A 17,924-nucleotide genomic window follows, 5' to 3' on the forward strand; every position below is an offset into this window, starting at 1 on the left:
AGGATGCCCCGCGCGGGCCGGCGATAGTAAACAAGCGGCGCGGGACACGTGTACCCGGCCCGCGCTGCCCCCCGCGCCCCCGGCCCGGCCCGGCCCCGCTCCGCTCCCCAGCAGCGCCCTGCGAGCGGGCCCGCCCCGGCCGCCGAACGGCGGCGGGCAAAGAGGCTGCCAAAGGTCAGGGAGTGAGTCAGCAGCTGCGCTCGGCCTCCGCTCCGGCCGCGTCACTCGCCTCTTTCATTGGAAAGGCACTGCTGGGAACTTAGGCCCGAAATACAAGTCGGGGTGGGGAGGAGAAAATAAATTCAATCCATGCAGGTTTATCAGTCCAGTAATGTTTCCCAGACAGTACAATACATTTATTGCCAAAATAACAGTGTGGTTTGGTTAAACATTAATGCTAAGACATTTTCCCACTTACCAGTAACTCCAGAAGATCAGAGAGACAAGACTGCTCTGGAGACCACATCTTCATCACAAAATAGATTAATTAACATTCATGTTGTAATACAAAGTAAGTACACACATAATTCAGAAAGAAACAACATTTTAGAAACTGATGGACAGTTAAAGTATTTTGCAACTGTTGGGATTTTTCCCAACAAATGCACTTCTTACTTATCCCACTGTCAACATCATTCCAGAAATGAGAATGTGTCTCAAGTCCTGTCTCAGAACCTTTGCTATAATTCGGTATCTGCGACATTTCTGCTTTTCAGGCATGCTAACATAGCTGTGCATGACAATGAAAAAAAAATTTAAAAAAGTTAACACAAATTAAACAGAGATGGTTCCCTGTTTGGTTAGTGGCCACTAGAGGGAATGCTGGATTGTTGTTCCCACAAGCGTGCAAGGCCTACAAAGGTAACACAATTAAAAAGTTAAAAAGAAGATCATACCATAATTGTACTTGGCATCACAACACAGTCTGCAGATGTCATTGGCACATCTGTTTGAGATTTGCCTTTTCCACGAAATAATAGTTTGCCTGTTAGCAAAGTCATTGCCATCTGTAGGCACTGTTTGAAGACAGATGTTACTCTGAAAAACACACAGTATCTTCTGCAGTGTGAACTGGAGACTATTTTTTTCTTTTAAAGCTTAGCTTTAAAAGGAAGTAGGAAAGCCAACCCCGTGGAATTTAACTCAAAATCTTCTGTGCTTAGTGACTTCTACATATCATTGCCCAAATCAAAAATAATATTTAAATAAGTACCTTGAGGAAAATAATCTTAAAAGTAATAGTGAAATTCAACTATTAAGTGACTAGACAGTTTATTATATCAGCTGTCTGCCCCACATCCCACAAGCACACATTTTCCCTATATTTACAATTCAGGCTTTTTCTAAATAACTGATAAATCTTTATATAATAAAGCTTTCATGGCATCTCCTCTCTAAAATGCATTCTTTTAATGAATAGAAAACTGGTAAACCAGGAACCATCTTTTTTACACCACTCCACAGTAAAATTAATTTTAAAGCTGTTTTTCTTCCCCTTCTCTTTTGATCTCTTTTACACATCTAAACAGCCTTTAGGCTCTTTGGAGAGACATCTGAGGTTCTTGGGCTTTTAATGAGTTTCAGTGCAGACCCTGCACTGGCAGATTGAGGTGGGGCAGAAGACCTGGCCATGCAGATGTCTCCACTCTGCAAACTGCCTTCTGTGCCTTGCAAGGGAAAACTCACAACGTGCTCTTCTGAAAGCTCCCTCTGTGTGGAAGACAGAATTGGCAGAGGCTGAATCAAGGAGCTACAGAAGGTACAAAACCCTGTCTCAAGTCCCATCTTTTTTCAGAAGAAGTCTGTTGGCCTAAAGGATATGAATAATCTTATGGAGCACAGTTCCACCCTGCTATGTGCTTTTTGAACCCAAAACAAAATAGCTTCACTGCTATGTACTGTGAAGATTCATAGTTCTCTACTTCATGCATGAATGTTAAACATGAGGTCTGGTCCTCTGAGATCCACTGGCCCAGATTCCAGACACAGGTCTAGACAAGTAAACACCATTGCTGAATTAGAGCCTCAGTATCAGACTGGAATCCATGACATACCCAGAAAGCACGAAAATATGAATCCTTCCTAGGACTGAGATTAAAATCTTGTAAATATGAATGTCTGAACTGTTTTGAAATGCTAAAAAGAGATGTAACAGCTTTCTTGTTTTCAAATCTACCTTTCCTTTGCATACATTAAGTTAGCATTTACTCAATGAGGATGTAGGGAAAATAAGTAAAGGGACAGGTAGTCTATGCAGAAGATGACAGCAAGACACACAAAACTAGCAAAGTTTATTCACTAACCCCATTGGCTCAAGGCAAGTATGTATCATCTAAATTTCAGAATTGGGATTATGTCAATGCCACACTCCTTGCTCTGGATGCCTTGTCTCTAATTAAATGATTACTCCCCCTCCACACACCCTACCTCACCTTACCCCATGCCCAAATGAATGGGTGCTCAGAGAATGAATCAATACTGTGTAACACAGGCACCTTGGAAGCTTTGCTGATTCAGTTGCTTCTGCTGTTGTAAGAGGTAGAAATAAGGTGGGGGATTGGGAAGTTAGTCTTGAGTTACTGTCACATTACAGGTGGCTACCAAGAAGCACAGAACAAACAGCAGAGACTACAATTATAAAATATTGATTAATTTGCATCTTGGCTGTTTATCTCTTAAAATGGCCAGGCACAAAGTTAAGAAGCCACAAAGCAGATTTTTAAAATCAGAAATATTTCAGTCAAAGTTGTATTAGTAAAATATATGTTAAATAATGGGTTTGTGCCTACTTCCACTTTTAATTCCTCCTGTCTGAAGTCAATCCTGCCCTTATAAAACAGCTGTTACTGCTGACTCTCTGAAATACAGCATATCATTACTTTAATCCTGCTACAGGAGCTTTCACACCAGCATGTAGACATCCACCCTCAGTAATTAGCTAAATAATCCCCCAGACATCAGAAGAACCCTGCTCACCAGAGCTTCTACTCCTACCCTACATGGCAGCCTGTGTTCTGCAGCCATCCTGCCTCTCAAGTCTTTTCCTCACACAATGACTTGTGTATCTCCTAAAGCTATTTGTACTCTTTCCCTCTTCCAGTGGCCATTCATGGCTAGATGCAATGGTGGCTGGCTCTGTCCTTGTTCCTAACAACATCCCACCTCCACACTTCACATCCTCACAGAAGATGCTCTTGGGAATGAAGAGCAAAGGAAAAGAAAACTTCTTGTTCCCAGGAAAGAAGTTTTCTCTTGAGTGGTAGAAGAGAAATTTCACTTGCCTCCTGCAGTGACTCAAATTCAGGAAAAACAGAATAAATAGAAGAGCAGAGTTTTTTTTTTCCCCCTTCCAAGGCAATACAGGAATTAATGAGAAATTTATTTCCTGTCACTATGGCACAGACTCCAGTTTCAGCTAAACTTTTTTTACCTATAAAGATAGAGCAAGACTAAAATTGCAATAGTATTAGGGGAAAAACAAAAGGCTTCACATATCACAAAACAAAAGAGAAGAGTGATAAATAAAAACTCCTCCATCCCAGCTCAAACCTTGCAGGAAAAGAAGTCAAAAAGAGATTACAGATAAACTGTAGGTTTCGGCTATGCTAGTTGGTAAATTAAAATGCCAGTGACTGTTCTGGGCACTGGAATACAATCATCTGTACTGTACATGATTAATCTTAGAATAGCCCTTGTACAGTTTTGCACAGGCCAATAGTTAATAATTTTCAGATATGGTTTGGGAACCACCATAGGCCAAGGACTATTCCCAGTTGGCCATATGTATATGGCCACGCCACATGGAAAGCTGAAAAAAACCCTTCCTAGACAGCTTATAAATGAGCCCAGAGAAATACTGGAAAACAGTATGAATGTTGGTATTCAGTGCCTCAGTTCTAGCAAATAGTCTGAGGCACATAAAATTTCCTGTGATAGATACAGCCATACAGATGGAGCCAAAACACAATGGAAGTCAAGCTAAGGTTGCTTAAGATAGACACAACACCTGACCCCACAAGGACAAAGCAACAAGAAAAAAAGAATATAGAGCTTCTTGGTAAGTTGGATGGATTTTTCTAGATGAGACATTTCTCAGAACTTAGTTTCCAGCATCTTCAGAGATGTGAGGGAGCAGGTCCCAAAGGCTCACTGGGCTGCCAGGAAATCAGTCATCCACAGAGACCTGCACAAGCATTATCCTCTCCCAAAACTTCATAGCTGCTCAGCTGAAATAATCCAATACCTTCAAAGAAGACATGACAAAGTATTCATATCATGAATTATGCTATTTTTAGGGGCCATCCTAATTTAATTTACCTCAGTAAGAAAAAGTTGAGTCAGCAGATTCCATCACAATGACCTACTAGAACCTAATGCCAGAGTTTTTATATGGGCTTGACTGGGCAGCTTCATTTATGTAACAGTTTGGTCTTTGTCTTTTCCCTGTTCTGCCATACACACATAGGCCTTTACCAGTTCTTTGGAAGAACACAACCCTACCCAGTATTCACACAGCCAAGGCAATGCCAGAACTGCACCCCAGATCTTTCTGATTTGCCATCAGAGAAGAGGCAGAGATGGGGCAAAGGGGATGAGGAAAGGAGAGTGGTTGCCCAGCCAGCCAGGCCACTATGTTCCAGCCAGTCACTCCATTTGCTTTATATTCCCCTACTGCCACTGGCTCTTCACCTGGCTACCAGGAGAAAGATCATTTTGAGGGAGAGAAATGGTGTGAAGGAAGAGAAAATGTTAAAATTTAATTTTCTTTGGACATTTCATGCCCTACCAAGATTATTTAGCTTCCCTTCAGTTCATGAAGTGAGTGTCCAGCCTGATAAGCATCTTCCTGAGCCAAAAAGTAGATTAAGAACTTGCAAACAGTCTTGGTATATATCTAAAGGAAATACAACTCTCAGAATGATATGAAAATGATCCTAAATTTTTTAAGACATTCAACAGCACAGATCTGACAGGCATACAAAGAGGCAATTCCTCCCTGGAGTAATAGTTGAGAATTACAGAGACAGGAAAGTATCTTAGAAACTCAAAAAACCCCCAAATAACCCCACACCTATAATCATTACATGCATGACTGGATAAAAAGAGCTTTGAACTAACATAAAAACTTTATCAAGAACATGTAAGAATGTTCATGCTGTGGCAAATTGACTTCCAGCAAAGCACTTTGTTAAGCAAATGCTATCAGATGTAGTAAGCATCTGCAAAAAAGAAGACTAAGAATTTCCACATCTGTGGAGGATGACCAGAAGATACTGATTTTGCACATCTGGGAACTCTTGATATTGAATAAACAATGTTTGTCATGACAAGTGTCTGGACTACAAAATGGCACAATTATAACGTAACTGTTGCAGAGTCACCTTACAGAAAGCTTAAGGCACTAAACATTTCAAGCAAAACAAAAGCAAACCACCAAAACCAAAAAAATCTCCTAAACACACCATTCCAGCAAGGAGCAGAATAGTCTTCACTGAATAGAAAAGACAACATGAGGAGAGAAGATGGAGTGACAGTGGATTAGGCTGTAAATGGTTTCACAATACTCTTCAGAGGTTTGCCTCAAGACTTCCACAGCTGGTCACTTCTGGACCTTAAACAGGAAATCCAGAAGGGAATGATTTCAGAATAATTTTCAGAATTATTTCAGGCTAATTTGAATTGGATCACATAAAGCACAGTATCATTTGACATTTAGAAAGCAATGGCATCAGCAGTAAGATCAAGGAAATCATGCTTGCCTCAGGATTTGTGTCTTGTGATCAACTTCAGGGCTGCAGATTGTTTTCCCTATGGGTAAGGCATTTTTATAAAAACCATTTGCTGTCATGTGGATTCTCTTCTGGGTACTAAAACATATGAACCCGTGAATGCCTCTCATATGGGATTTCTCTCAGGATTTTCAACCAACTCAATAAAAGTCTTTAATAAGAGAAGCATCAGGTAACTTAAGCATGGACACAGTCTAATAAGGTAAACCTGACACAGTGTTGTTTAAAATCTTTGTCTTTGATTGTATTCAATTTTTATTGAAAATTCTATTAGAAAAAAAAAACCAGTAACTTGGTATGATTCAATGCTTAGGATTAACACTCACCACATTTATGACATGAAGCCTGGGATGTTTGAAGTGTATGTATGAAGAGATCCAGGAGAAATCCCAAGTGCTGATAGATGAAGGATATAATGATTTGGATGAAACTTAAAAAGTGATAACATGTTACTGTTGGTTATGCTGCCTTGAATTTACCAACAAATAAAAATCCAGAAATCATCCAGTGCCCAAGAGCAATACAATAAAACTGCTGTGACATGAAGCTGTATTTTGGGAATCAGAAAATCCAGAGTCCCTGATTATCCTAAATTTGGTACTTTGCCCACAGCTTTTTCCCAGCTATAAACTACAAGCAAATAATCAAATTAAGTAATTGTGACAATTATTGCATCAACACGTGTGTTCTGAGTAGACAGAGAATCCACATAATGCCATTTATGAAAATCAGAATGAAGTGTTAACAATTATGATTTTTTTTTTTAATAAAGGAACATAAATAAGTCACTTGTAACTTTATGGTAATACAATTAAAAGACAACAACAATATCAATAAACATAGATTTTTATATATAAAAGTGTTGTTTATTGTAAGGAAACTTTAAATATAACCAACAATATTGAAAATATCATGACTGGCATTTATGGCCTTGATTGTACTTTACTGCCATACAAGTAATTTCTAGCATTTTTCTTAATCACATCAAGCCAGTGCAAAATATAGGTAGCTTTTAGAGATTAAGCATACAGAATGACAAGAGTGTAGATTTTGGTTACCTGATATTTCCTTCTAGTATAACAGGCTTCTCTTTTTCCCATAAATTAAAAGTACAAAGGCAAGTTATCATATGTGCAATTATTCATACCAGGTTTCTAGGTAAAAAAAAAATTACATTTGTAAATTTTTGTTCCAATTGTATTGTATTGTTAGGAATCTGATTTATAATTTATACCATACTATATGATATAAATTATATTTTGTTATCATATTATATAATCATAATTTTGTATACAGGTATGATTATATTCATTGTCAGAACATGTAATTACTGTAGCATAATGATTACATCAACATACACAAATATATGGCATTAGAAAAGTCATTATCTAAGAAGGAAAGATGTTATAATTCAGGTGTTTGAATCAGGGCACAAGCAGCCTTCCTACAACTCTTGCAGTGTCATTTTGGCAGAGCTGCCCATTGCCAGAATGAGCACTGGCTGTCCATGAGCATCAACAGGCAGATCAGTGAGCAGGACTGAAACTGGACTGTGACTGAAATTTCCAGCCACAGACCCCTGTATCCAATGAGCCCTGTGCTCATAATTAAGATGATATTCTCTCTCCTCAGTCTCAGAAGTTATCCCATGCTATTATGGCTGAACACGTTATTTTATGATGACCTACAGGTTTTTGAAAGCAAGACATGTTAGCTTTAACAATGACAGATGTGTGCAAAGCTTTGGAAGTACTGATCTTTCAAATTAAAAATATTTTTGCACTTTCTGTTAAGGATTTTCAAGGACAAGCTTAGTTTAGCATGGCTTTTGATATCAATCACTTCAGTAATTGACTCTGATCTTTGATAGGTAAGATTAGACTGCAGGAAGAGAGATATACAGAGATCATTTCATTTGAAACAAATTTAACAATAAAAATGGTGAGATCTAAAAAAAAAAAATTAACTACAGAACAAGCATAAATAGAGAAAACAAAATGCATAAATATAAAACAAGGGAAAAGGAAAACAATATAGGTTATTTATGATTAGGTGGAACATGACAATGACCCATGCCTCTGCTTTGAAAGCATTAAGGTTAATTTGTCAGCTATCCTCACTCATGTACAGAATTCATGTAATTAATAAAAAATGCAGTTTATTGCAAAAATATACAAGTCCTCTAAATTGCATAAGATATTACAATGTCGTGCTGAAACATGACATATTAAACAAAGAGGACTTTAAAACGAATTACAAAATATTAAAAACCAGATTTGGGTCATGAGCGTTACACAAAACGCATTGTCATGCTTTATTTTTATGATTAATCTTGTGATTCACTACATCTGTGATAAATGCAACATAAAATCATGACAACTGTAATAGTCAAAAAGTAATATCTACTGTATATCTTCTGTATTAATACATATAAACACTTTGTGTGCACTAATACTTTCAACATATCACATTCAAACTAACAGTCTTTCCAGATAAGATGTAACCTTTTTGAAGACAGAAGCTGGTTTAACAAGTTCATCACGTGGGGTTTTTTAAAAAATCCATTCTTTAAGGAAATGCTGTGTTAAAGGACTTGATTTTCAAAGGTGCTGTGCTACTACAGGCCGGCCTTATATCAGATGGAACCATCAGTTCTGAGCACTTTTAAAAATCAAGCCCCCCATTTATTGAATTGCTATTTTCTTTACTAGTCTTTCCACTGTCAAATTTTTTTTAAAAAAAAGAACAACAAAACAAACAAAAACCACCCAACCAAAAGCAAACCAAACCAAAAAACCCCAATCCCATTCTTAAAATCACAAAAAATGCTTGGCATCTATAGGAAGAGAGACAATTTCTCAGTGGACTAACCACTACTGTGCTATATTCTCATAACAGATCTTGTTGCTCCGATGTTCAGTTCATGCAGTGGTGTCAGCAATGTCCATGTTTGTTCCAAACAGAGCAACTAGCTGTTCTTCATAGTTTGCAATGTTCCTTTTCAGAATTTCCATACAAGGTCCCAAAAGCCTTTCAAATGCCTGCACATCCATAACTAAGATAAAAAGTGAGAGAAAGAGAAAGATCAAATGATGTGCTCATCAGTAAGAGACACTAATCCTGGTATTTATGATATTCTAGTGTAAGATTTTAAATGACAACAGGTACTACTGAGGCATATACATTATTCACACAGGAGGGAACCACTTACCTTAGCAAAACCAAGATCAACCCACACACTGCTGTCTTGAAACTTCATAAATAAACTTGAACTTTCTCTGTTCCTTATTTTGAAAATATTTTCATAGTAAAATATATGTAACCCAAGAGCTTGTAAAGAAGTCTGAAGGGGCCTGGACTCTTCCACAAAATAAAGCTTTAAGACCCACGAGATTTCAAAAAGCCACAACCTTAAATGATGCTTTTGGCTGTATTTGGGCTCTAACAGCCTATTTCCTTGCTCTTTTTACTTGCTTCCACCCAAAGTGAAAATGGTAATTTTCCCAGCAAATGTGCAAAAAGTTGAAGACAGTAATTCACACACAATGTTCGTGCACACCCAACCAGAATATTTTCTTTAGCTGATCACATAATGTGAACCTCTACAGCTCTAGCCAATAGGCCAGGGAGGAAACTTCATATACTTCCAACATGCTGGCAAGTTATCTTTTGTCTCCTGAGAAATGTCCAAGATCTCTGCTGTTTGGGAAGTGCCAGAGATCTCTGCTATTCAACCATAATGGAAAATAAGACTCGTCCTCACCACTGTCTCTTATTCTTTCCCATCTGTCATACCTTGGATCTCTGTTGCTTGATCATCTCTGTGTTTCGAGTTAGGAATTTTCAAAAATAGATAAACTTTTTGGTTACTGGCTTGGTCATCAAATCATTATGCAGGAAAGCCAAATCTATTTTTTCACTTTACAGTTTTCTCATAATTAGGAGCTAAACACCATTAAAAGCAATGGATGTGAAGGGTTGTCCATGAGCACAACTCCTACAGTCTTCACTCTTCCCATGCCTGAGACTACAGTGTCATGGGATGACTAAATTAACAGCTAGTGAAGACAAAAGAATTTGTTAAAAGCTTAAGTCATGGGGATAAAAAGGCACAGGATTTTTAACAGAATTATTTCCTGGATGATTCAGTCTTCTGAGAAAAGAAACACCTCAGAGAGGTGTTTCTGCAGAGTATTAGACATTTATCTGATAGCTATAAGCAGTTTGCAGCAATACTCTTTACAGTCCTAAAACAGTTTTTACTTCCATAGAATCAGAGAAATTTTGGAGAAATTGTGTGTAATAGTATTTATCAATTTAAGTAATTTTTGCAGATAAACAACACAAGTAGTAATGCACAATAATAGGAGATTACTGAAACAGCCTTAAATCTTATATTCTGAAGAAAGATAGTCATAATAAAAACAACCAAATAGATTATGTATCATTTTATATTAGATATAAAACAGTATTTGCTAATACCTAAACATTTGACAGTGCCAAGAGCAAATGCAGAAGCAGCTCGGGGTTTGTTAGTTACAAGAGCAAGTTCTCCAAAATACTGTCCTCTTGAGCATCGAGCTATTTCTACTGCTCCATTCTCTTCTAGATCTTGTTTACCCTGAAATATCATAAAAAAGTGAAAAAAGAAAGAAAGAATATTAGAGGAGAGATTTGCCAAACTCAGGATTTCATAAGCAAAGTTAGTGACAATGGTATAAAAATAGAGGTTGTTGTTTTAGGGATGTTTACCTTCCTTGTCATTATAATCCTTACTTCTCCAGATTCCACAATAAAGAAAGAATCAGCCAAGTCACCCTGCACAAGCGAAAAATAAAGTGAGTAAAAAAAAGTGTAAAATTTCCCTTTTAGTTTCATGGTAATATCAAAACATTTGCAACCAGTGCCTTCAAGCTTTTTGATAGCTGTTGCAAAAGAAACCACTTTTAATTTGAAAACTAGACACATAACAATCAAAACATCTATACAGAACTGACAGCAAGGCCTCTTCTTGAAAAGACACTGCTGACTGTGCCTTACACAAAAAGCAGAGAAAACCAATGTTGGGGAAGATTTTTAGGATCTTTACTACCATTTATCCCCTTCTGTGTTCCTCCCAAATTATTTCCCTTAGCAAGTTACCAGTATAAAAAGCCTCCAGGGGTTTATGTGATATCTGCTAATTATCCAGGGTACGACAATCACTGTTGCCTCTCCTGAGGAGTTTATTTCTGTCTTCTTGAAACGTTGACCATATTTTAACAAGAGCAAGGTGAGTGTTCAGTGCTCCTCCTTGGAAGCACACTTACAAAGTTGGAATTTCTAAGTATACTAAAACTGTTGACTCTTTTATTTATGCCAACAAAGAGGGTTGCTCTAGCAAGTATCATAAGTGAAAATTGAGCTTTTGAAACAAAATAACCACCTCTTACATTAAGGGTTCATTGATTTTATGTGAGAAAGAAAAATAGGGTTTAAAAGTATGTATTGTCTATCAATAACATTTTTAGTGTTCTCTGTTATGAAAGAAAAACTAAAACTAGGAAGAAACTGTACCTGAGCAATGATTTGTTCTCCATCTTTGTACACTTTGGTACCAATCACATCAACCACTTTTAAACGCTCAGATACCTTCATTTAAAAAAAGAAAATGTAAGAAATATTTGGTTAATATTTTGATAGTATATATTTAGAAAGCTCTTTCATATTTCTTTCTGTGAATCTTTTCACAGAATAGTGTATCTTTATTTTCCTGTTTTGATTACCATTAAAAAAAGAGCTGCTGAATAGTGTTCCAGAGGGTACATTACAGTTTTAACAGCTATTCTGATAAGCTTCCATTTTTGTTAGAGTCCTTCAAAAATTATGTTCAGAAAAGCATGCAAGTAAAAATTTATGTAAAAAAGTAGCTGATAAATGAAAATATTTTTAAATTCCCCAAGTCACTGTTTAATTTTGTTGGCTAATACCTAGTAAAACTAAGCTTTGGGAAACCACAAAAAGTTAAATTATTATTAAAAGTTAATTTAAAGTAAAATATGGCCAATAATAATTTAGTCTAATTTTTTTAAATTAAATGTAATTTTTCTCTGAAACAAAAGTATGCAAACTTCTATTGTGGAGACACTTTGAATGCCAAATTTAAAGTCTTCAACAGCAGAATCTTATCAGGTACCTCTGATACAGCCATTAAAATAATGCAATAGAAATCTTACTTCTAAAGATTTAAGGAATGGCAATGACTCAATGAAACTTTCATACATTCTTCTCTTTTTGGCATTATTTTTTACAATGATTCTCCGGAATGTTACCCTATCCTGTAAACACAAAGAGAAAAAAAGAGTTTATTAACTGAAAATATGTGCTAGGAAATACTTTAGAACTGGCTGTGTATGATCAAATTACCCAATTTTATTCACCCAGTGTAGCTGTCACCCAAGCTGGCTGGTCTCTCCCTACTGTCAGTTGAGAAAGATTCCTCTAGAGGTCAACCAGGAGCTCCTAAAGCTAACCTGAAAATAGCTGTGGAAATCCCTGCAAGGTACATCCTGACTTCACCTGCAGAGGGTGGAGTTTACAGCACTGAACACTGAGTGGGTAATTCAGGATATTTAAGAAATCCACAATATTTAAAAATTTCTTTTAAAAAGTTTATTCATTACCCCGAGGTCCCATACAATTTGATGTGTACTTGAGGCTTTTAGGGTTTTGTAAAAACCAAAATACATGAGTCTGGGTCTTAGGTCACTGTCCATTTCTGCTGTTTCAGCAGAACAAGGCTAACTGCTGCCCTAAACTCCAACTGGACATTCCTTAGGATTTGGCCATGAAAGTGAACCAGACAGATGAAAAGCTACACATGTGGTGTTTTCTTCTCTTTACAGTGTGTGGCTGTGCCCTGGTGCCAGGCAGAGGGAAAATTCACTACAAGCCTTCAGTGCCACAGGGGGATTTACTGGCCAGCACAACCCCATTTAATTTAGACATTCTTAATGTCCTAAACAATCCCAAAAGTCACATGGATTAATCTGGTGAATAACCATGTTTCATTTCAGTCCTGGGATCAGTCATTAGATCAATATGTATGTCCTGAAGATGATGGACATCTCAGCTTACTTTGGGGTAAACTCAGTTACTCTTGTCAAAGATCCAGGTAGTATAACACTAGTAAATAACCTCATATTGGAATTTTACTCTGGAAACAAAGGCATTTCCCATCAAGGCATGGGGGAAAAATCAACATGCAATTATCAGTGGTTTTCAATTTGGGAAATTACAATTAAAATAAAATAAAACAAATTATTTTTTTTTTAAATCAGTGTTTTATTAAACCTCAGATTTTCATCTGGAAAAAAAGGATTCTGGAAAAAGATAGCATTGTGTTGGGATTTCTCAGGATTTCTAGAATTAAACTTTCTGAAATGATAATTTTATTTTTTTAATGCTGTTATTGCATGCCAGTGAAAGCTACATAAAAATTTGTATTTTTTAGAAATAGCTGAACAGAAGTACTGTACTTACCAAACCCCAGATGGAACCAGGAGAGGTAGCTATAATTGTAGCTGCTCTGGGTGTATTGTACATTAAGGCCAACTCACCAAAACATCCTCGGTTATCATAGGTTCCAACACACCTTCCAACACCATCACATTTTACATAAATATCATATGTACCTCTGTTAATAAAATATATAAATACAGTGAGTAGAATCCAGCCCTGGCCTCTGCTAAGCAGCCTCTCACTATATTTTTCATACCATGAATTCCAAAGATAAAGCATTTGAAATACACATTTGGTTGCTTAAATGGTATTAAATGCCTTGTAAAGACATCTCAATGACCTCCATAAATAATAAAAGTGGTCCCTCTTTAAAAGGAAGGATAGGGTTATTAGTTTTTACATTAACTCAGTTTAAAGACAGAATGGATGTATAGTGATCTATTTATCACCAGAACTTATTAAAAATTAAGATCTAACTTAGAATCTGTTTCGTAATTTCATTTTAACCACACTAAATACAAATGTCAAGCCTTTGCAAAAATTGCTATGATAGGATCACTGAATTAATTATACAAGTTATTCAATATTTTATATATTTTAAGGTAATAATTTCTAATGAAACAACAGAGATGCAGGAAACAGAAGAAATGTATCTGAAAAGCAACGTAAGATCATGAAATAAATAAATAAATAAATATGCATTTTTCTAATGTATTGTGCTTTTCTTCTCTCCATCATTAATCTAATAACTTTTTTTTTTTTTTTTTTTTTGCTTTGGGAATGCAGTAAAATCTGACATGTTTTAAAACTTGAAGAGTTGCCAAGCCCATTGAGACATCATTTTCCTCTGTACTGAATGTTTTTATCATGTGCATTGATAAATTACGTGAATGTAATGCAAAAATCTGTGCAGTTATTTAATTGATAAGGACACAGAGGTGATACCCTGCACCTAAAAACCACAAGGCTGACAGAATATTGTAAAGTCCTTGCAGCCTTTTGGAAAAGAGATGTAACCTCATAAGGCTGAAAAATGTTTTCTTTCCAGCACATGATCATGATCATCTGATTTAATATTTCAGCTAGAAGGGACTTAAAACAATCATTTTGTTCACCTACCTGACCACTTCAGGGCTACCCAGAAATGACAGAATTTTATCAAAAGAATTGTCCCCATGCCCCTTAAACACTGACAGGCTTGGGGCATCAACCTCTAGGAAGCCTTTCCAGTGTTTAAGCACTCATTTGGTAAAGAAATGCTTCCTAATGTCAAATCTGAACCTCTCCTGGCACAGCTTTGAAGCATTCCCGTGAGTCCTGTCACCGAATACCACGAGCAAAGCTCTAAGGTAAGTGTTGAATACAAGTTCATGGAACACAGACTTTTCTCAATGCATTTGGCACAGCACTTTGTGCTGCATGAGAACAGCAATTCACCTGTCAATGACGTAGAAGTTGTCACCATCATCCCCTTGATCAATTACATGTTCCCCTCCTTCAACCATCTTTTCAAACATTGCATCTAACACCTGAGACATCTGTTCCTGTTTAAAAGAACACAAAGACAAGAAATTATCATCTGCTTCTAAAATTTTACTCTTTGAATTAACTAACTGGCCAGCTTCCCAATATGCAGATAGAAAATGTTAACCATGGAAAATATTCATGCTACAGAAATGTGTGGATCAATAATAGAAAGGCAGTTCTGTTTAGTATTCAGTGTTAGCTTTTCCTCTTCCAGTGTTCAGAGCATAGCTTCCCACTTGTCACTGCAAATGATAAAATAAATCTTCTTTGCAATATAAATTGCTCGTGACCATGCAAAGACAGAATTTCACCCTTCACAACTGAGTGACATTATACTCTTGAAAAATAAAACCCTTGTATCCATTATTCTAAATGATGCATTTACCTGATTCTGTCCTTAGAAATTCCTTACAGAATTTAGCTCCAAAATTATTGTGAAGTATTTTGAAAGTCTGAGTTATACAATGCCTCAGAATGTTGGGCCAGATGAAACCATAAAGGTCTGCAGTGCTTTGGCTGAGTAAGTAAATGCTGGGTTCTTTGGGAAGTAGGAATTTACACATGGCTACAAAACTACTTTGTTGACAGTCTCACAAAATGTGATAATTATTATTATGACTATCTAATAACAAAAAATAAATTGTTAATTTGTCTTATTTGATGTAAATTTGACTATTCACATCTAAGAAATCCAAATACAGCTCACCGTGGATTAAGAATCCTAAAACGATAACTTAAAAATTTCAATTTTATTTTTGGTTTATCCTGCAATATGCCAAAAAATCCTGTAGATACACATTTTGCAGTGGCTCAATTCACAGCATTTCCAGCCACTGAAAGATGGATGGTATTTGCCTTTCCAAAGAACACCAGTCTACGTCAGTGCTTCAAAGTCTGCAGCCCAGGGACAGAGATAACCATACAAGAGAGCTCAGAATCATTCTCTAGAGATTTCCCTTTCTTTCTTCTGAGGATAGAGAGATCTACTGTAACTCCCAGTTAGACACAATTTTTAGACAGATAAATTAGTTGTAATGAATTCCATCCTTATGCTGCTGAATCTTTTACTTACTGAAAGCTTTTAAAAATACCAGCAGCACTATGTTATCCAAGCCTTTTTGAAAAATTTAAGCTAAATACAAATCTTCCTTCACAGAGTTGGCTGTGTGTGGGCACAAAGAACAACAGAATGGCAGTACCCATCCTTAGTACAGCTGATCATGGTAAAGTACAGGGGGCATCATGCAGCCCTCCTGGGCCAGAAAAGAATCATTTAACTGTGTCTCTACTTAGTACCTTTGTTAGTATAGACAGGTAATATTTGAAAAAAAGATTAATCATTTCAGGTATCAGTGAATGTGTTATAGCTCATTTCAGGAATGAGAAGTGTGAGTGGGTGCCATTGGAAGAGACTGAAAATTATGTACAGGAGTTGCCTTTTAAAAACTTCCACACTTGAATGAATAAGTAATATTATTTCATTCTTTTTAGTCTTGTCTATGTAAACAAAAAGAAATTCCTACAGAATCTGCAAAACTGACCTAACATCAGCTTGTCTATGGCACATGAAGCAGCACCTTCCCTTCCTCTGGCTTTACATCTGAATTGGAAAAGTGGCTCCCCAACCAACAGCCCTTGTCTGCCTTTTGAAAGCAAGTGGGAACCTACAGAATGCTCCCCACTTCAGAGGAGGCTAGAGCCATGTTATCATCTAAGTGCAAGCAATGCAAGAAAAAGGTATTATATGTCCATCAAACCCCAGAACTTCAAATACTTCCAAGATATCTTGGGAAAAAAAGATTAAACCACAAATATGGTTATTTCCTCTAATGGAGGAATAATACATATAATTAAAATCTTTATTCAGTGTGCTTCATCTTGGATTTCTGGTTAAACATTTTCTAATTATAACTATGAATCAAGCTTACCAAACCACAACTTTTCCAGTATGTAAATCTACAATTTTTTAATGCAACAGAGTAGAATTCACAAACCCAATTCCCTTTTAAAAATGTTCAAAATACTTTAAGATATTTAATACATCTGAGAGCAGTCTATTAATTGCTGAAGCATTGCACATTTATTTCAACCTCATAAATAAACTGCAACTAATTTAAAGACAAGTGGTTCCTTTTCTAAAATATTCCACTTTAAATTGAGACAAAGCAGACTGCAATAACCAAATCAGGAATATGGTTTTTGCTTTTACAATGAGAATTACATAACTTGCTTGCCCAGTTTGTTCTAAGTGAATCCTTTGGAATCTCTGACAGAACAAGGCTCAATTTACTGGCACACTCTGTCATTATTTTGAAAAGATAAAGATAGGTAATTTTAGAATTAAAAAGCAGATCTGTTTCATAAACAGAATTTATTCTAGTATTTTGTAAAACGCTGCAGTCTAAATGCTTTTCTTCCTTAAATCAGTTCTACCTTCAAAAATACATGTAAAATGAAAAGAGGATGGGGGGCAGGGGTTGGGACTGACTGGCCTGTAGCTCCCTGGGTCTTTTTCATTTCCTTTTTTAAAAATGGGGGTTATGGTTCCCCTTTTCAAATCACTGGACAGCCATGATTTCTCAAATAAGATGGGTAGTGGCTTAGCCACATCCTCGGAGAGTTCCCAGGGATGTAACTCATCAGGTCCTGTGGATTTATGTGACATTCCTGACCCCAGCTGGGGTCACTGTACCATGGATGGCTCCTCATTCTCCCCATCCCTGCTTTCCCCTTCTGCAACCTGGGCAGTGTGGCTGCAGCACTTGTCAGTGAAGACTGAGGCAAAAAAGTGGTAGAGTACCTGAGCCTCCTCCATGTCCTGAGTAGCCTTGTCTCCTGTACCTTTCCTGAGAGGATCCACATTTCTAGTCTGTTTTTCATCACTGACATACCTGAAGAAGCTTTTTTTGTTACCCTGGATGCTGTGTTGTCCCTCTGAGAGATGTTGGGAGTGATTGAAATCCCCCATGAGGATGAGGAACTGTGAATTTGAGGCTGCTCCAATCTGTCTCATGCTCAGTTTTCCTGGCTGGGCAGCTGTAGCAGCCCCCACTGTCCCTGCCCTCTCTTTAACCCTGACCCATAGGCTCTCTGCCAGCTCCTCATCCA

The 17,924-nt window shown here is 37.0% G+C and overlaps 1 protein-coding gene across 1 annotated transcript in view; it reads right to left on the bottom strand.

The window, feature by feature from the left end:
- Positions 1-6,638: 6,638 nt before the first annotated feature.
- The window catches only part of PRKAR2B (protein kinase cAMP-dependent type II regulatory subunit beta), a 74,638-nt gene continuing 63,352 nt past the window's right edge, over positions 6,639-17,924 (bottom strand). Inside the window, exons 5-11 of the mRNA XM_079305142.1 lie at positions 14,727-14,833; positions 13,311-13,464; positions 12,005-12,106; positions 11,346-11,420; positions 10,542-10,607; positions 10,272-10,410; positions 6,639-8,844 (exon numbers count right to left, since the gene is read on the bottom strand). Of these exons, the coding sequence (XP_079161268.1) occupies positions 8,711-8,844; positions 10,272-10,410; positions 10,542-10,607; positions 11,346-11,420; positions 12,005-12,106; positions 13,311-13,464; positions 14,727-14,833 (777 nt within the window). The 3' untranslated portion in view covers positions 6,639-8,710. The remainder of the gene's footprint in view (positions 8,845-10,271; positions 10,411-10,541; positions 10,608-11,345; positions 11,421-12,004; positions 12,107-13,310; positions 13,465-14,726; positions 14,834-17,924) is intronic.

This window comes from Erithacus rubecula (assembly GCF_903797595.1).
Source record: "Erithacus rubecula genome assembly, chromosome: 4".
NCBI classification, from domain to species: Eukaryota; Metazoa; Chordata; class Aves; order Passeriformes; family Muscicapidae; genus Erithacus; species Erithacus rubecula.